The 19,550-nt window shown below is 47.0% G+C and overlaps 3 protein-coding genes across 6 annotated transcripts in view; 1 reads left to right on the top strand and 2 right to left on the bottom strand.

Annotated features, from left to right (window-relative positions):
• Positions 1–4,530, top strand: part of l3mbtl2 (L3MBTL histone methyl-lysine binding protein 2) — a 28,151-nt gene extending 23,621 nt beyond the window's left edge. For 2 of the 3 annotated variants that reach the window (XM_020495677.2, XM_020495678.2), the window contains exons 14-18: positions 2,385–2,467; positions 2,621–2,855; positions 3,199–3,243; positions 3,365–3,523; positions 4,023–4,530. In XM_020495677.2, the coding sequence (XP_020351266.1) occupies positions 2,385–2,467; positions 2,621–2,855; positions 3,199–3,243; positions 3,365–3,523; positions 4,023–4,204 (704 nt within the window). In that variant the 3' untranslated portion in view covers positions 4,205–4,530. The remainder of the gene's footprint in view (positions 1–2,384; positions 2,468–2,620; positions 2,856–3,198; positions 3,244–3,364; positions 3,524–4,022) is intronic. The other variant, XM_020495679.2, reaches the window with a different exon arrangement.
• Positions 4,531–4,714: 184 nt separating this feature from the next.
• chadlb (chondroadherin-like b) lies at positions 4,715–12,985 on the bottom strand. Of its 2 annotated transcripts, none has more exons than XM_020495680.2 (8): positions 12,796–12,985; positions 9,528–9,698; positions 9,011–9,205; positions 8,401–8,702; positions 7,309–7,810; positions 6,132–6,818; positions 5,794–5,960; positions 4,715–5,563 (listed from the first exon to the last, which is right to left on the bottom strand). In XM_020495680.2, the coding sequence occupies exons 2-8, from the start codon at positions 9,696–9,698 to the stop codon at positions 5,269–5,271; spliced, it is 2,319 nt and encodes a 772-aa protein (XP_020351269.1). In that variant the 5' UTR covers positions 12,796–12,985; the 3' UTR covers positions 4,715–5,268. The 2 variants fall into 2 exon arrangements, with proteins under 2 accessions (XP_020351269.1, XP_031691189.1); XM_031835329.1 differs by having other exon boundaries at positions 12,800–12,982.
• Positions 12,986–13,277: 292 nt separating this feature from the next.
• On the bottom strand, positions 13,278–19,022 carry LOC109899989 (ran GTPase-activating protein 1). Its single transcript, XM_020495682.2, has 15 exons — positions 18,892–19,022; positions 18,363–18,482; positions 18,101–18,228; positions 17,859–17,918; positions 17,159–17,338; positions 16,881–17,015; positions 16,500–16,658; positions 16,209–16,322; positions 16,044–16,143; positions 15,840–15,924; positions 15,531–15,747; positions 15,288–15,390; positions 15,091–15,179; positions 14,738–14,859; positions 13,278–14,218 (listed from the first exon to the last, which is right to left on the bottom strand). The coding sequence occupies exons 2-15, from the start codon at positions 18,472–18,474 to the stop codon at positions 14,134–14,136; spliced, it is 1,689 nt and encodes a 562-aa protein (XP_020351271.1). The 5' UTR covers positions 18,475–18,482; positions 18,892–19,022; the 3' UTR covers positions 13,278–14,133.
• Positions 19,023–19,550: the final 528 nt, after the last annotated feature.

Raw genomic sequence — 19,550 nt, 5'->3', positions numbered from 1 at the left:
CTCTCTCTCCCCTATGCTCTCTCTCTCTCCCCTGCTCTCTCTCTCTCTCCCCTACGCTCTCTCTCTCTCTCTCTCTCCCCTACGCTCTCTCTCTCTCCCCTACGCTCTCTTCTCTCTCTCCCCTACGCTCTCTCGCTCTCTCTCCCCTACGCTCTCTCTCTTTCTCCCCTACGCTCTCTCTCTCTCTCTCTTCTTCTCCCCTACGCTCCTCTCTCCTCCCCTACGGCTCTCTCTCTCTCTCTCCCCCCCACGCTCTCTCTCTCTCTCCCCTACACGCTCTCTCTCTCTCTCCCTACGCTCTCTCTCTCTCTCTCCCCTACGCTCTCTCTCTCTCTCCCCTACGCTCTCTCTCTCTCTCTCCCCTATGACTCTCTCTCTCTCCCCTGCTCTCTCTCTCTTCTCCCCTACGCTCTCTCTCTCTCTCCCCTACGCTCTCTCTCTCTCTCCCCTACGCTCTCTCTCTCTCTCTCTCCCCTACGCTCTCTCTCTCTCTCTCTCTCCCCTACTCTCTCTCTCTCTCTCCCCTACTCTCTCTCTCTCTCTCCCCTACTCTCTCTCTCTCTCTCCCCTACGCTCTCTCTCTCTCTCCCCTACGCTCTCTCTCTTTCTCCCCTACGCTCTCTCTCTCTCTCCCCTACGCTCTCTCTCTCTCTCCCCTACGCTCTCTCTCTCTCTCCCCTACGCTCTCTCTCTCTCTCCCCTACGCTCTCTCTCTCCCCTACGCTCTCTCCTACGCTCTCTCTCTCTTCCTACGCTCTCTCTCTCTCTCCCCTACACGCTCTCTCTCTCTCCCCTACGCTCTCTCTCTCTCCCCTACGCTCTCTCTCTCTCTCCCCTACGCTCTCTCTCTCTCTCCCCTACGCTCTCTCTCTCTCTCCCCTACGCTCTCTCTCTCTCTCCCCTACGCTCTCTCTCCTTCTCCCCTACGCTCTCTCTGCTCTTCCCCGACGCTCTCTCTCCTGCTCTCCCTACGCTCGCTCTCTCTCTCCCCTACGCTCTCTTCTGCTCTCCTCCTACGCTCTCTCTCTCTCTCCCCTACGCTCTCTCTCTCTCCCCTACGCTCCTCTCTCTCTCTCCCCTACCACGCTCTCTCCTCTCTCTCCCTACGCTCTCTCTCTCTCTCCCCTACGCTCTCCTCTCTCTCTCCCTCGCTCATCTCTCTTCCCCTCTCTCTCTCTCCCCTACGCTCGCTCTCTCTCTCCCCTACGCTCTCTCTCTCTCTCCCCTACGCTCCTCTCTTCTCTCCCCTAGCGCTCTCTCTGCTCTCTCCCTACCGCTCCTCCTCTCTCCTCCCCCTACGCTCTCTCTCTCTCTCCCCTACGCTCTCTCTCTCTCTTCCCTACGCTCTCTCTCTCTCTCCCCTACGCTCTCTCCTCTCTCTCCCCTACGCTCTCTCTCTCTTCTCCCCTACGCTCTCTCTCTCTCTCCCTACGCTCTCTCTCTCTCTCCCCTACGCTCTCTCTCTCTCTCCACCTACGCATCTCTCTCTCTCTCTCCCCTACGCTCTCTCTCTCTCTCCCCTACGCTCTCTCTCTCTCTCACCTACGCTCTCTCTCTCTCTCCCCTACGCTCTCTCTCTCCCTCTCCCTAGCTCTCTCTCTCTCTCCCCTACGCTCTCTCTCTCTCTCCCCTACGCTCTCTCTCTCTCTCCCCTACACTCTCTCTCTCTCCCCTACACACTCTCTCTCTCTCCCCTACACGCTCTCTCTCTCTCCCCTACACGCTCTCTCTCTCTCCCCTACACGCTCTCTCTCTCTCTCCCCTACACGCTCTCTCTCTCTCCCCTACACGCTCTCTCTCTCCCCTACGCTCTCTCTCTCTCTCTCCCCTACACGCTCTCTCCCCTACGCTCGCTCTCTCTCTCTCTCCCCTACACACTCTCTCTCTCTCCCCTACACACTCTCTCTCTCTCCCCTACACGCTCTCTCTCTCTCCCCTACACGCTCTCTCTCTCCCCTACGCTCTCACTCTCTCTCTCTCCCCTACACGCTCTCTCTCTCTCCCCTACACGCTCTCTCTCTCCCCTACGCTCTCTCTCTCTCTCTCCCCTACACGCTCTCTCCCCTACGCTCGCTCTCTCTCTCTCTCCCCTACACGCTCTCTCCCCTACACGCTCTCTCTCTCCTACACGCTCTCCCCTACACTCTCTCTCTCCACTGCTCTCTCTCCCCCTACTCCCATACTCTCTCCACTACCTTCTCTCCTCTAATATATGTTTTACTCTCTCTCCCCTATGCTCTTTCTTTTCCTTTTTCTTGTTCCTCTGGTTTAATGTTTTGGGCAAACACCACCTGCATGGTGAATCTATAATAAGAATTAAGTGAGTGGTTCCACATGCAGTGTCATATCCCTTATACCAGTGGCATATTCATCTTCTCTACAAGGCTATGACTGGAAAACCTTCTCCTGGGCAAAATACCTTGAGGAGAAGGGAGCCAGAACAGCGCCAGCACAGCTCTTCAACACGGTAACTCAAAGCTGTTTATATACCCAGTGTCATTTCCAGTCTTCAGTATATGGACGTGTGAGAAGTTATTGGTACTGAGAGAGGTTTAGAAACACTGTTCTGTTTCTGGTTCTATGGCGTGTGGGCGGGCGTGACTGCGTGTGTGTCCTACAGGACGGCTCAGGTCACGGCTTCACTCAGAAAATGAAGTTGGAAGCTGTGGACCTGATGGAGCCGTGGCTGGTGTGCGTCGCCACCGTGAGGCGCTGTGTGGGCCGGCTGCTACTGCTGCACTTTGATGGCTGGGAGCCAGACTTTGACCAGTGGGTGGACGTTCAGTCACCAGACATCTACCCTGTGGGCTGGTGCGAAGTGACAGGATACCAGCTCCAGCCACCCATTGGACCAGGTAAGAACTGAGGACTCATAGACTAGACGTAAATTAAAATCTAAGACGCTCAAATGAGTATGATATGTTACGTTTGGTATGGTATGGTCCATAAGACAGGTTACTGAAGGCAAATCGAAATGTGTTTGGTCAGGGTGGATGGGTGGGCATATAAGGCAAACATATAGCAATCCAAAGGTTGCCTGTTCAAATCTCTTCACGGACAACTTTAGCAACGTTGCAACTACTTAACTTTTTATGTCTACTCCTGAGGGATGGATGGCACTAACACACATACCCCACTGTTTGGTGTTGATGCTTTGAGTGCCATTTGTTTGGAATGTTTGTTCTCTCCTTTTCGTAGATCCTGTTGCAAGTCGCAAGAAACACAAGCCTATGGGCAAAAAGAGTACGTCCTCCCAAAACCATCCCACACCACAGATACTAACTAAACCAGATAACCCACTTGTAGATTCAACCATGCAACTCAATGTTTCTCTGTTGTAACCCTCTCTCTTTGCACGTTCCAGAGAAAAGGATGGTAAAGAAGAAACTGGCGAACCTCATCTCCAAGAACCGCCCCCCAAGACGTCCGAGCCAACAGTCTGAACCTGAGGCCGGAACCCCAGAACAGTCAGACCACACATCCGTCACACAGCAGATTAAGACTGAACCTGAGGAGCAGGAGAGTGAGTAGACACACATCCCTCACACAGCAGATTAAGGCTGAAACTGAGGAGCAGGAGAGTGAGTAGACACACATCCCTCACACAGCAGATTAAGGCTGAACCTGAGGAGCAGGAGAGTGAGTAGACACACATCCCTCACACAGCAGGTTAAGGCTGAACCTGAGGAGCAGGAGAGTGAGTAGACACACATCCCTCACACAGCAGATTAAGGCTGAACCTGAGGAGCAGGAGAGTGAGTAGACACACATCCCTCACACAGCAGGTTAAGGCTGAACCTGAGGAGCAGGAGAGTGAGTAGACGCACATCCCTCACACAGCAGATTAAGGCTGAACCTGAGGAGCAGGAGAGTGAGTAGACACACATCCTGTAATGACTTCCAGTCCAGCCATACCAGTAGTTGATAACTTGGAAGAAAGAGAACATGCAGATGATTATTGAATGCCTTTCACTTTTCTTAATTGCTCATTGTGTTTGTCCTCTTTTCCTCTCTCTCTCTAGTCATAGCAGTGAAGGTGGAGGAGGTGGAGACCCCCATCGCACCGACCCTGCCAGAGGCCCAGGTCCCTCCACCCTCCCTGGGGGTGGTCAAGCAGGAGCCACAGGGAGAGGACCAGCAGAAAGCAACAGACAGAGGTGGAACCAATGGAACGTTGAGACTCACTGAAATTGATATACCCTGAATACAATTATCCAAACTGACCGTAGATGAATGTCTGTGGTTAACTTCATTCTACACCATCACAGCCTTGGATCACCTGAACCTGAAGATCAGATGAGTCTGTTGAGCTGGTCCCACTTCTGAACATTCTCAGCTCTGGAGCTGAATAAAACTGTTCCAGTTTAACAGAAAGGCCAATACTGTGACACCCGTTAAGGACATTCTTTCATACATTGAATAACAAACACCCAGTCGATGTTGTTGTATAATGTTTATTTGTTTTATATCCAGATTCCTTTTCGTTGTTATATATACAATCCTGGATTAAAGTACTTCAGTGAACTGGTTGCTCTGAGTGTCTGTGGGATTTATGATCTTCCTTCACGTTTGACATTTTACTGACTAAACTAGGATCTGATATGAAACACATGCATTACTACACACCGAGACAGTAGGGTAGTGCTATGTACTGGTAGGAACCTAGCTTTGAGCTCTTTATAATGCCAAACTTTTTCCACACTGAACAAGCATCTCACTTGACAGAATTGTTCATTCTTTATTTCGATCTCTGTAACATTCAAAAATGTTTTCAAAGTGGGAAACAGAAAGTGCAATTACAACGTACTGTATGTCAAACTGCCCTCTAATGGCCATTAGAGTGAGTGTTAGTACAGTGGAATGTGGAGATTGGGAAGTAAATGTTGGAGCTCCCTACAGTTTGGTTTTCACTAGCAAGCGTCAGCATAGCGGACTAAACTTCATAATGTAACATTTGAAAATGTTAGTATGAATTCAGAACATTTTCAACAGGAAGCCACTTGATTATAGAAATAACATACAGTATAATCCTGGTGTTAAAGAATAGTTTCAACATTATTGAAATTCTACATCTTTTTCTACCCTCTTCAGAATAGCATCTGTCTATGAAGACCACTGTGTGTCTAAGTATGTGTTGGTCTTTTCTGTGTTGAGTTGTGCATATCTACAGAGGTCAACGCCTTGAGGGAGACAAGTGAGGCACATTATAGCTCTGACAGTTCCATCTCCTCACCTGTAGTTACGTGTAATAGTGACAGCTATTTGCAATCAAACCACCATGCTTCTCTTGGTGGTTTTCTTGGAGACGGTGGGCTTTGGGGTCTGAATCTTGCGAGCTTTGGTTTTGGTTTTCACCACCTTGACCTGTCTGGGGGCATTGAGGTGGGCAGGTTTGGGTTTGGTGGACTTGGGGGGTTTGGAAACCTTCAGGAGGGGGGCAGAGGGCAGGCTTTCCCCTCCAGGGCAGGCCTTGAAGACGTGGACGTCCTTGACCCTCCGGCCTCGCAGCTCAGGTGGGTGGACACAGGTGGCCCGGACCTTCAGGTTCACCTTCTCAATCCACCTGAGGGAAAGAGAGTTAGGCTTTAACAAAGGCATTGTCATGTATGTTAGGTACAGCATATTTCTGAGTAGCCATTAAGACATGATTGTGTGTTTACAGATTGTATGAGAGGGTGAACATGAGTGGGTTACAGCACGTGTGTACATGAGCGAGGAAGAAAGAGGGGGAGTTTGCAAGCATGTATCAGTGTGTGTATGTGATAGAGAGAGCTTAATGTGCGGATGTGGTACATGCGTAGCGGCAGCAGGGGGCAGTCACATAGCAGAGGGTTCTCTGCCAGGTTGATGACCTCCAGGCCGGTCAGAGGGTTGAAGTCAGGCACCTCCTCTAGCTGGTTCCCCTCTAGGTATAGACTCCTCAGACCAGCACCCAGCCCTGCCAGAGAGTCCTTAGACATCTGCAGGAGAACCACAAAACACAGGTGTGTCATGGGGAGGGAATAGGAGAGAAGAGAAACTGGAGCATACTAGATTGCAAGGGAATGAAGGGAGATACACGAAAACAAGGAGAAAGTAGAGGAGTGACAGGAAAACCACAGATGTACTGGCATGTAAATATATCCCCTCACCTTCTCCAAACCCATGCCGTCCAGATACAGATCCTTCAGTGCCCTAGCTAATGGCTGGAAAGCATGCGGCCCAATCCAGCGAATGGGATTCCCAGACAACCGTAACTCTCCCAGGTTGCCTGTCTTCGCTAGCGCATCACTGGGAACCTCCTTGAGTTTGTTCCCTCCCAAGTGAAGAGTGTCGAGGTCAGGGGATGGGTCAAGTGCCCTGGGGGCCACACCATTGATGAAGTTTGAGGTCAGATAGAGCCCCCTCAGCTTCTCAGCCCCATTCAGGATCCCTGACTCCAGCTTGGCGATGGAGTTGTTCTCCATGTGAAGGGCCAGCAGACCAGGCAGCAGCTTGAAGGCCCCCTTGGGGAAGACTGTGAATTTGTTCTTCTCCAAGTGGAGGTAGGTGAGCTGAGGCATGCCCTTGAAGGCGTCGGGGCTGAGGGAGTCAAGCTCATTCTCTGAGAGGTAAAGGTAGACCAGCCCTTTCAAGCCATGGAACGCACCAGGCTCCACCTCCACAATCTTACAGCGCTGTAGATGGAGGGAGACTACCTTGGCAACGCCGGGAAAACTGTTGGCAGGGATGTAGTGGAAGTGGTTGCCCCGCAGGTCGAGGAGGCGCGTGTCGGGGGAGAAGCCGAGGGGGACTTTGTTGTGGCCGCGGTTCTCACAGGAGGAGTGGTGTGTCTCACCCTGAGGGGAACAATAGAGGACAGGAGGGATGGATAAGGGAGGATAGGAGGGATGGATAAGAGAGGACAGGAGGGATGGATAAGGGAGGACAGGCGGGATGGATAAGGGAGGACAGGAGGGATGGATAAGGGAGGACAGGCGGGATGGATAAGGGAGGACAGGCGGGATGGATAAGGGAGGACAGGAGGCATGGATAAGGGAGGACAGGAGGGATGGATAAGGGAGGACAGGAGGGATGGATAAGGGAGGACAGGCGGGATGGATAAGGGAGGACAGGAGGCATGGATAAGGGAGGACAGGAGGGATGGATAAGGGAGGACAGGAGGGATGGATAAGGGAGGACAGGCGGGATGGATAAGGGAGGACAGGCGGGGTGGATAAGGGAGGACAGGAGGAATAAGATAGAAGAGAGAGGGTTTGGTGAGGTAAATACATTTTAGGATGGCAAGATCATAACCCATATCAAAATCTCAGCATCCCCCTCTCTCACCTCACAGGCACAGTTGGCAGGACACTTGACCTTGTTGATGGGCTCGCGGGTGGGGGGCGACATCACCCTAGTCTGCTCCTCAAACTCAGCCTTCAGCATGGCCTCCTGGCTCTGGCAGCGCAGGTCCCGGGGGTGGATGGCCTCCAGGTTCTCCCCAGAGAAGTGAGCTGGTCCCCCGCAAGCCCCCATCAGCTTCACCTTCTTCCGGATGCCCCACTCCCTCAGCGGCAGCAGGTAGCAGTTGCAGTAGATGGGGTTTCCAGCCAGGTTAAGGATGGCCAGCTTGGGGGAGGCTGGAGTGAAGGGCTGGAGGACACGGAGCTGGTTGTGGCTGAGGTCCAGGTGGGTGAGAGAGGGGGACAGGGACACGGCCGTGTGGGACAGGTCCTGCAGGGACATGTGGTCCATGAAGAGGTGGGTGAGTTTGTTCATGGAGACAGTCTCCTCACCCAGGAACGTCATGGGGTTGAAGCTGAGGTCCAGACGGGTCACCTCTGGGAGTCTGGAGAGAGGGAACAGATAGAGGGAATGAGAGAGAGAGAGAGAGAGAACCTGAGACGGAGCTGCATTTCCTGACAAAATGTAAAAAATCTAAAACAATTAGAGAGTGTCATTTTCCCAAATTTGAAACCCTTATTCAAGGTTTCAAAGACCTCTCTGATGAGGACAGGCTACTCGTCCTGTTGGGGGAGTACGCATAGAGCTGTGGGTTGGCAACACACTACATTGCTGCCTGCCATGAGTTGAGGGACAGTCTCTGACAGACCAATCAACCTGCACATGTACTCTACTGTATGCTTATTATTACTGTTCAATGTATAGTTATTTTGACCCTTGGTTATTGTTGTTACTGTTGTCCCGTTGACAGTTTTGATTCTCATTTTTATTTATTTTTATATTGTAAATATCCAAAATAAGCTTTGGCAATATGTACATTGTTGCGTCATGCCAATAAAGCGAATTTAATTTAATTTTAAAAATTGAGAGAGAGAGGGGAATGAGGCATGGATGGTTGGTAGAATAGGCCTTTATGGTGCCTGGAAAAAGAGTGTTGTGGTGTATGTCAGGGAAGAGATAACACAACCATCATACCTGGTCATGGTCTCAGTAGGAAAGAACTGCAGCTCGTTGTGGTCGAGGCTGAGGCGCGTGAGGGTGAACAGGCCTGCGAAGGCCTCAGTGGCCATGTAGTTAACAGAGTTGTGGCTAAGGCGCAACCACTTTATGTTCTGCAGGCCCTGGAAGGCCATGTTGGGGATATAGGTGAGCTGGTTGTGGGTGAGGGAGAGCAGGTTGAGGAACCCCAGCTGAGAGAAGGCCCCTGGCTGGATCTCCTCCACTCGGTTACGGTCAATCAGCAGCTGCTTCAGTGAGGAGAGACCGTCAAACGACTCCTGGAGATGGGAGAGGAGAGAGAGTGGGAGGAAGGGGGAATGAGAGGGAGGGAATAGAGTGGGAGGAAGGGGGAATGAGAGGGAGGGGAGAGAGTGGGAGAAAGGTGGAATGAAAGGGAGGGGAGAGTGGGAGGAAGGGGGAATGGGAGGGAGGGGAGAGAGTGGCGGCAAGATAGAGAGAGAGAGATAAAGGGAAATGAGATGAAGAAAGAGAGTGTGGAGCTTTTCATTTTCAATACCAAGTTCTCCCAGAAACATAGTCAAACCACAGAAACAGTCACATATAACACTGTGCAAATCTCTCTCACCTGATAGAGGATCTCCATGTTGTTGTTGGCCAGGTTGAGGAAGACGAGACGGCCCAGAGCACGGAACGCCCCCTCCTTCACGGTGCGGAGATTGCAGCGCTGCATGGACAGGTGTGTCAGGTACGGCGTGTGTTTGAACGCACCTGATGGCAGCTCTTGGATGTAGTTGCTTCTCAGATCCAGTTTCACTGTGATCTGATGGGGGGAAGGGGTTGATAATGATTGAGATTTGTTTGATATGATTTTGTTATTCAACCTGTAGTGTCCTCGGCTGCACGTTTTGGTTTTTGCCCTAGCACTACACGGCTGATTCAAATAATCAACCCATCACCAAGCATTATTTGAATCAACTGTGTAGTGCTAGGGCAAAAAACAAAACGTCCACCCAGGGGGCCCCGGGACATGGTCTGGGAAACCCTGCTGTATTCAAACAGGTTACCCCTTGAATTGTAATCATTAGGCTTACTTCATAAAATCCAAAATTTCAATGAGTCAGTCACATGGGGTTTAGGCTTACCTCGTCGATTGTGGAAGGCACCTCTGTCAGGTTTTTGTTGACACAGGTAACAGTGAGTGAGATTTGGTCACATATGCACTCCTTTGGGCACTTGCCAAGGAGCGCCCCCGGGATGGCCAAGAACAGTACCAGCAGAGACCTCAAGGCTACGGGGCAGTCCATCGAATACATCTGGAAAATCAAAGGAGATTCAACTGGCTGCGCAAATATTATTCTACTACAAGATAAACAAAGTTGACAGCCATTCCATATCCCACGTAGACCTATATGTTTTAGAGAGTCTCAGTCTTATCCTTTTATCGAGTTAATCTAATTTCTCAACCCGTCTATTTTTCGGATTAGAGTCATTTGGACTATTTGCTTTCTCAAGTCTTTGCAAGTATGCGTCGGTTTTCGCCGGTCTACATTCCACGGCTTAATTATCAACTCCGTGAGACGCATCTCGACTTGAAAAGCCGTTTCACACCTCGCCGCGTTAAAACTATCTATATACATGTATTTAAATGTGGTCCCAACAACTCCAATTACGCATACGGTTAATCCATTCGTAAAACGATATAAATCCGTATTTATTCAATATCCTACATAAGATAATAGTTATAATGTATCTTTATGCTAAAGTTCCCTAACTGATTGTAGGCTAAAACTCCACGAGACCATGCAGCTTTGGTCATTGGTCATTGTCTTACAACTGGACCGTTTTATCGTCATCTCTTCATTCAAAGACTCAATCACAGACACTCTTACTGACAGTTGTGGCTGCTTCGCGTGATTTATTGCTGCCTCTACCTTCTTGCCCTTTGTGCTGTGGTCTGTGCCCAATAATGTTTGTACCGTGTTTTGTGCTGTTGCCATGTTCTGTTGCCTTAGGTCTCTCTTTATGTAGTGTTGTGGTGTCTCTTTTCGTGTTGTGGTGTCTCTTGTCATGTTGTGGTGTCTCTTGTCATGTTGTGGTGTTGTGGTGTCTCTTGTCGTGTTGTGGTGTCTCTGTATGTCGTGTTGTGGTGTCTCTTGTCGTATTGTGGTGTCTCTTGTCGTGTTGTGGTGTCTCTTGTCATGTTGTGGTGTCTCTTTATGTAGTGTTGTGGTGTCTCTGTATGTCGTGTTGTGGTGTCTCTTGTCGTGTTGTGGTGTCTCTTGTCATGTTGTGGTGTCTCTTTATGTAGTGTTGTGGTGTCTCTTGTCGTGTTGTGGTGTCTCTTGTCGTGTTGTTGTGTCTCTTGTCATGTGGTGTCTCTGTATGTAGTGTTGTGGTGTCTCTTGTCGTGTTGTGGTGTCTCTTATCTTGTTGTGGTGTCTCTTGTCGTGTTGTGGTGTCTCTGTATGTAGTGTTGTGGTGTCTCTTTATGTAGTGTTGTGGTGTCTCTTGTCGTGATGTTGTGTCTCTTGTCGTGTTGTGGTGTCTCTTGTCGTGTTGTGGTGTCTCTTTATGTCATGTTGTGGTGTCTCTTTATGTAGTGTTGTGGTGTCTCTTGTCGTGTTGTGGTGTCTCTTGTCTTGTTGTGGTGTCTCTTGTCGTGTTGTGGTGTCTCTGTATGTAGTGTTGTGGTGTCTCTTTATGTAGTGTTGTGGTGTCTCTTTATGTAGTGTTGTGGTGTCTCTATGTAGTGTTGTGGTGTCTCTTGTCGTGTTGTGGTGTCTCTTTATGTCATGCTGTGGTGTTGTGGTGTCTCTATGTAGTGCTGTGGTGTCTCTTGTAGTGTTGTGGTGTCTCTTGTCGTGTTGTGGTGTCTCTTATCGTGTTGTCTCTTGTCGTGTGGTGTCTCTTTATGTCATGTTGTGGTGTCTCTTTATGTAGTGTTGTGGTGTCTCTTGTTGTGTTGTGGTGTCTCTGTATGTAGTGTTGTGGTGTCTCTTGTCATGTTGTGGTGTCTCTTTATGTCATGTTGTGGTGTCTCTATGTAGTGCTGTGGTGTCTCTTGTAGTGTTGTGGTGTCTCTTGTTGTGTTGTGGTGTTTCTTTATGTCATGTTGTGGTGTCTCTGTATGTAGTGTTGTGGTGTCTCTTGTCATGTTGTGGTGTCTCTTTATGTCATGTTGTGGTGTCTCTTTATGTAGCGTTGTGGTGTCTCTTGTCGTGTTGTGGTGTCTCTTGTCTTGTGTGTTTTATCCTTATTTGTATTGTATTTTCAATTCCAGCCCTCCTGCCCAGAGAAGGCCTTTTGGCAGGCCATCATTGCAAATAAGAATTTGCTCTTAACTGACTTGCCTAGTTAAATAAAGGTTAAAAAAATTTGAACATCTTGCGTAAAAAGCTTAAGACCTGTCTGAATATATGGGTAGAGCAACTAAAAAATTTAAAACTTGTCAAACCTGCCCTTTCCAATCACATGCGTCACCAGATTCAGACTGTGAGAAAATGTATTTAGAGGGTAGGCCTAATAGCCAATAATAGCAAGAATGGCATGAATCCCAATGTTTCTCCTAGTTTCATAATGGAAATTCACTAATTGAAAGTGTTTTTCCACATCTAAAGACAGTATTTGAATGATAGCCTACATACACACGTTTAAGCTATTTCATCACAATGAAACCGTTATCACCTTGTAGTGTGATGTCGCAGTCTACCTGAACCAAAACAATTCACTAAGTATGGAAATATGGGTTTGGGAGATTGTCCCTACCTGAAACGAGGAAAGTTTCCAGATAAATCAAACTAAAACGATGTAATCCTTGTTGACCACTAGCCTACTTGTTACTACTTAGCAATTGAAAAACTGTTTTAACACATTTTTCAAAGATGTCTCCACCTACAATGATCACAGACCGTTGTGAATTTTGAGTGAAAGAGAGAGTTGTGAGAGAGGGGGAGAAATAAGAGACGGTGGAATTTCCTAGGGCAAAGGCTGTGTGTCAGTGTCCCCCCGGGGATAAGCAGTTTAGACCGCAGTTGAGCTGGCACGCCGGCTGCGCACAAAGACGCGCAGTGTATTCACGGCTGGGCACAGGACTCACCGCTGCCGAGTGTCTCCTGTAAATAAACCAGGGGGAATGGGGGAATACATTTCCCTCTATTGGTTTTCTACCGTTACCTGGCTATTCCACGACAACTTTCCCACGTCTCTGTCTTTTTTAAATAAGGTATAGGCTGACAGAAAATCATGACAGTGTATTTGACCCATTCTGTCCAATCTCTAGAAGTTATTAAAGTCCGGCAGTTTTTTCCCATTATTAATATATTATCAATATCGGAAGGTCTCAACACAAAGTCGACGCTTCATTCTAACGCAACCTAGACAGCATCTCTCCACCATGTACCGTTTACTCACTCACTCTCGCTCCGTATTCGTGTCCCTGTTATTCAGCTCCCGTTCTTTGTACTGCCGTTTATTCTCTCACGGTCCCTGGTCTCTCTCCCATGCTCTTCCCCTGGCTGTACCCCATCCAAAATAAACTTCATTATCCCTCCATTCACTCTGACCCCGTCTTTCGATTAATTTCTCGTGAGTTTCAAAGTGCGCAGTAGAGCTGCGCCTCAGGGGATGTATAAACAGTATGCATATCGCCTAGCTACTGTACGGCTTCTATGGGGAGGCTTGAGGCAAACTAACCAGCCTCTCCAACAACTAAATGTCAGTGACTGGTGTTCCTATCAAATATTTACACCTCTTAATAGGTCTAATGTAGGCATACATGTGTTTAACATAGATGTTGAGGTAAATCCCTGGCAGTGAAAATAAACAAGAGGAATTGCCTCTGGTTTGAGGATTACCGTTTAAGTTTGATTAAAATGAATAAACACACCGAGGACTCTTGGAAAAGTAATATTTTATCACATCACTCACTTCATCTCAATACAATCAGATTAACATGAAAAACATCAATATAGTCCTGATGATACTGTACATCTATTCCAATGTTATACAGATCAATGTTCATTACATTAAAGTTGTAAGACACATGAGAATCAAAGGTAAATTCTATTTCCCCCATAAGTTCCCTTTCAACAAGTTAGTCTCCTGAGCTCCACATTGTTATAACGGCATACAGTACAAGAGCAATACATACATAGATGTCTATTCCTGTCCATACGGTGCGATGCACAGGCATACTGTAGTCCACTCCTCACCGTCTGATGCACAGTAATGAATCTGACCTGGTTGAACTCGGGAATAATATGGTGGGATAATATTAAGGCTGAGCAGTACAGACGTGGCCAGCTAGGTTAATCTAGAACGTAATACCATGTTCTTACTGAATCTGACCACCATTCTTGTTTGTGTACCCATCAACTTCAATATTTATTCTGTTTTTCAAATCACTTTCTCCCCACGATGTCTTTAGTTTAAAGGCTTAACGAAAATGTCCCTTTTTTGTAAAAAAAAAATTGTAACAAGATCAAATAGAAAAATAAAATTGAGGAAACCCTGTCTGAATAACTAGTCTTCAATACGTCTTCATTGGAGGAGCTTCATGAATCTAAAACGCACAGGTATGTATTGAGTGTAGGTAGATTGGTTTTCGTCCCCTTCTTCTGTCCAGTGTAAAGTATCTATGCGAGGTCCTCATGCAAGGATTGTCCCTTTATCAGTGCAGTGTGTGTCCTGAGTGGGAGTGTGTGCGTAGGTTGTGTGGCTTTGACTGGTTCATTTGGGCTGCAGGAGGGCTCAGCATTCCGGGGAGATCCTTCTCTCCAGTGTGGACTTGAGACTATCTCGGGCATGGCTGCAGGACTTCAGGGCTTTACCGTGCCTGTAGGTTGCATACACAGACGCATAAGAACTTTTACCTCCACGACAGTGGGAAAATCTAAGCTCATCACAAGATAAAATTAAAACAAGAAAATAAATGTATTTGAAAAGTTTCAAATAGTATTTATAGGAAATTATTTTCATATAGAAGTAGTTGATTAAGCCAAATACACAGAAAAAGTATTTAAAATACAAATGTCCTGTATTTGAACCCAGGTCTAATTACATCACAGTGCAATAAATGACTTTCCAATAGTCCCAGTCTATATTTATGTAATAAGGAATTCCCCTTGACCACCATATAAATACAATTCAAATTCTGTGCGTCTAGACGCCATTCTGATGTTATAGTGACAGTATTGAAATGTAATTTATTCCATTGTGATGTATTAGAAGATTAGATTTGTTATTTTTCTTCATGGAGGGACACCCTTGAGACCCCAAGGATCATGGAGCTGCCTACTATTCAATGTCTACAACCTACCCAGACAGACTAACGGGAACACACACACACCCTTACCTGGCGACAAAGGTGTCCAGCAGGGTGGCGTGGTCCTGGGGGAAGTAGTCCTGTTGGACAGCGTGCTCCAAAACCAACAGGTGACCAGGTAACACCTGCACCTTCTTCACCTTGCCCTCACCCTGGACAGCACAGATTAACATGGGAGCCATATACATTAGGGTTGGCATTACTGCTAATCAGAGTTGGGCTACATTTTTGTAGCCTGTCAAGTTAAATAAATCTCATAGAAAACAGGACATTTTTTGTTCATTTCCTGCAAGTAATGGATTTGAATGGATTGACCCAACATGGTAACTGACATGGCTGAGACTCAGTGAACGGTATAAGCATGTTGTACATAGTGTTGCTACCTTGAGGAGCCCCAGCATCACCAGTAGAGTGGACAGGAAGCTGTAGGTCTGCAGGGAGGAACCAGAGAATGCCTTCTTCAACAGGATGTCTGTAGGACAAGCAGCACAACTTAGTCACATTAAGAGTCCCACTCCAACACAGAGGCAGGATGCCGGACAGGACTTAGAGAAGAGGGTGTTTGACTGTTTAGGCTCACCAATAGTCTCCAGGACAGCCTTCTTGACCTCATGGTCATCACTGTACAGAGAGGAGATTCTCAGGAAGGCATCGGCAACCTTATCAGGGTCAGAGACATCCACCTGACCAGAGAAGTTTGCACAATAGATGTTAAAACCCAATGACAACTGTTATTGCCTTCTAACCTTACACAACAAGGCCCTCTTCAGATACACTTTAACTGTTGAAGTGTGAATGGCCCATGACCACAGTAATAATTTACGTGTTGCTGGATGAGTCCAGTCCTGTTGTCCCCCAGTTTGAGCAGTGTCTCAGTGGTGGGGGAGCTGAGGAAAGAGAGGATCTCTGGATGACAAGTTGGCTCAAGCTTCACTGGACTCTCGCTTTCATCCTTCACTCCATTCTCCTTCATCTCTTTGCCATTCTCCTCATCTTCAACCTCCTCATCCTCTTCTTCATCAGGCTCTCCCTCATCATCACTATAGAGCGTAAGAACAAGGCCAATACAGCATCTAGGACGATAGCTAAATGTTGTATAATTACACCTGTGATGACATCCACACACACCTACCTGAGAGATGCCAGTATGTCAGCCCTGTCCATGTTGTCCATGGTCTCCTTCAGAGCCTCACACCCCTCCTCCCCCAAACAGTTACCTGGACAAAAACAGATCATATATTATAAACAAAACACACAAAATGGATTTGTCATTAACACTTGGATCTATATTTCATGGCCATTCAGACTGATTGAAGTAGTGTGTGGTGAATAATACCATTGAGATCCAGTTTTTCCATATGGGGTTTGTCTTGTACGGCCTGAGCCAACACCAGTGCTGCAGCTTCCGTGATCTCCCCAAAGGACAGATTTAGCTCCTGAAAACAGGAATGAACAATCAGACAAGAATGGGTAATCCACCCACACACACACCTCTACTGACCTTAAGAGTGGGCAGTCCCTCTCTCAGGACAGCAGAGAGAGCGATGGCCCCTTCAGAACGCACCAGGCAGTCCCCAAAGTTGATCACCTGCACAGTCCTCAGGTGCCTCAGAGCCTGGGGACAGAGAGGGGAATAGATCATTATAAATTAAGAGAACTCGTAAAATAAAACCTTGTTAATACACTAAAATGTATATGATGGCCCCAATCAGCTAAATAACAATTTTGTCCTGCTTAGCACCAAGATGTTTGACTACAGCAGAGCACTAGGCAGACAATTTGGCAGTAATACCTGAGCCATAGCCAGTGCCCCTCTCTTGGTGAAGGTGTTGTCGTTGAGGTTGAGGATGCGCAGGTGGGGGTTGTGCTGCATGGCGGTGGCCAGAGCAGTCACCCCAGCATGGTTGATCCCATTCTGGGGCATGTGCACCTCCTCTAGGCTTCCCATCAGCTGATGAGAGAGGAGGAGGGAGATGGAGAAACAGAGCACGAGAGAAATTAGGGGGAGGGAGAGTGCACAAAAGAGAGGGGAGAAAAAAAAAGCAAGATATTAGGCCAAGCTGCATCTAACAAGCTCAGTGTGTGAACAAGAGACATGTCTTTATTACAGAGAATAATGATATGGGGATAGATCCTCATCATAAAGTTGCAGTTTGTGTCCGTTTGTCTGTACCTGAAATGCCAGGGCAAGGGCTGTGGCTCCTTCGTTCTCCAAGCGGTTTCTGCCTGCTTGGAACACTTTCAGTTTCAGTGGGGCACCGAGAGCACTGGACTGTTCATGACACTCAGTCAACGCTGCCGCCAGGATCTAACAGACAAAACACTGGTTACTTTGTGGCACATCCTAACAGTAGACCAGAAAAACGAATGATGGAGAAAAGTAATTGATGGCCTATGCTCCTAAGTCAGTAAGTACTAGCAGTCACACAATTGGTGTTTCCAAACTCTCACCTTGCCCCCTCCGATGCCCATGCCACAGTTGTTGAGTCTCAGCTCCTGTAGAGAGTGACACGCAGAGCTCTTCAGTAGAGTTTCAATGCCCTTTACCCCATCTGGTCCAAAGGCGTTATCACTCAGGTCAAGCTCTCGCAGTCTGGCCCCTGCTGTCATCAACGCACTGCCCAGGGACCTCTGAGGATGAAGAGAGACATGAAGAGCTACAGACTTGTGGAACATACAGTGGCAAGAAAAAGTATGTGAAGCCTTTGGAATGATCTGGATTTCTGCATAAATGTCATAAAATTTGAGTTTGTTATTCACAAGAAGCCTTGCCTGCTGTGAACCATGCCTCGAACAAAAGAGATCTCAGAAAACCCCAGATTAAGAATAGTTAACTTGCATAAAGCTGGAAAGGGTCACAAAATTATCTCTTAAAGTCTTGATGTTCATCAGTCCACGGTAAGACATTGCACTGTGAATGTTTACACTGTGTTCAATAAAGACATGAAAATGTAAAATTGTTTGTGTTTTAGTTTAAGCAGACTGTTTGTTTATTGTTGTGACTTAGATGAAGATCAGATCAAATTTTATGACCAATTTATGCAAAGTCCAGATAATTCCAAAGGGTTCACATACTTTTTCTTGTCACTGTATATCAGTATATGTATAAAATTAGATGAAGCACAAGGGGAGGTTGTTAGTGTTGACTCACCAGGGCAGTTGGGATTTCTGAGCGCAAGCGACCCGTGAACATATCACTCCAGTGGCAACTCTAAAAAATAAACAGTTAAGCAGGATGTAAAGAAATACACTCAACAGTAAAATGCTGACACCCTCCTAAGGATCATGGGGTGAATGGGTGACTTCACTATTTTCAGCAGTAGGCCCAAGTCAGTTTGCTTTGCTCATCCTGGGAGACAGACAATTGATCTCAAGCCTCTCTCCACCCAGTACCTGAAGTTGGTCTTTGCACTCCAAGGCTTTGGCGATAGCCTGCGCTGCCTCCACTCCCACTGTGTTTCCCTCCAACCGCAGGGCCCGGAGTCCCTGGTACTCCTCTATTTCCCGCACCAACTCCTTCACTGCAGAGACAACCAGATTCACCAACAGATGACATAAGACTATTATCAAAGCTGTTAACCGTGTTGGCATTGTTAGAGAACAATGCCATATTTAAGTCTCCTGTTGTTGACCAGTTTGCAATCAGTGCACTCACCAGACTCTGTGTTGTCCAGCTTCAGTCCCTGGCCCTTGTAGCTCAACTCTCCGTATTCTACATGAGTCTTGGACAGCGCCTCGGCCAGCAGGGCAATGTCATCGGAAGCCATGGTGGGGTCTGTCGTGTTGTATGAAAGTAAGAACAGTGAGTTGAATTGGCTCGCAAAGTACAGATGATTAACAATTTACTGACAATGAGTACCAGGCATTACCAATGACTATTATTACTGTGCTCATATGAATCAACTACTCAGCCAGGTAACATGAGGTTTGAGTTGCATAGCTAGATAACAAACATAACGGGAAAAGAGAATGCAGTAACGTAGCATTCTGTTTGTTAGTGTGACAAGCTACTAACGTTAAACTATAGTAAGCTAGCCGGCTGCTAGCACACCGACGTTATCCAAAATATAAGTACTCGTTCCTTTAGACGAGTTCGCCTAAAGAAGGTTCAGTTTTTCAGCTCTTACGACAGCAAATATACACAAAAACAACATATTTAATTGTTGACAAACATGTTACAGTACCGTAACGGATGATATATTATGATAGTCGCGTTGCCTCCTTCCGCGCGCTTGTTGCTACAATGATTAACGTCAATGTTTTTTCTTCTTTCAGTTTTTTGTACACAGGCCCACTAACTAGATTGCTCTTTTCCGCCACTTTGTGGAGTGGAGTTGCAACCTGTTTGCAATACAAGATTGGAGGGCAAAGAGCGCCTGAAAACAACCTTTCGAGAAGAAGAAGAGGATCAAGTATACTCACCGTACAAATCAGCAGTGGTGGAAAAAAGTTGAAAATTGTCATAATTGAGTAAAAGTAAAGATACATCAAAAGAAAATGACTCAAGTAAAAGTGAAAGTCACATAGCAAAATACTACTTGAGTAAGTCTAAAAGTATTTGGTTTAAAACATACTTAAGTATCGAAAGAACATTTTACGAATTACATTTACTTATGTATTAAAAGTATAAGTACAAGTATAAATAATTTATAATTCCTTATATTAAGCAAAGCAGATGGCCACATTTTCTAGTTTTTATTTATTTATTTGCGGACAGCCAGGGGTTTGCTAACCACGTTTCCATCCAACCATTTCAAGGGATGAATTACCTGACACATAAAAAAGTCATGACCAGCCTGATGAAAACAGGAAATGTCCAGGGCCAGATTAAGAAATCACAGGC

This window comes from Oncorhynchus kisutch, linkage group LG11 (assembly GCF_002021735.2).
Source record: "Oncorhynchus kisutch isolate 150728-3 linkage group LG11, Okis_V2, whole genome shotgun sequence".
NCBI classification, from domain to species: Eukaryota; Metazoa; Chordata; class Actinopteri; order Salmoniformes; family Salmonidae; genus Oncorhynchus; species Oncorhynchus kisutch.
Note: the sequence above shows the minus strand (reverse complement) of the source record. Positions and strands in the feature narration are given on the sequence as shown.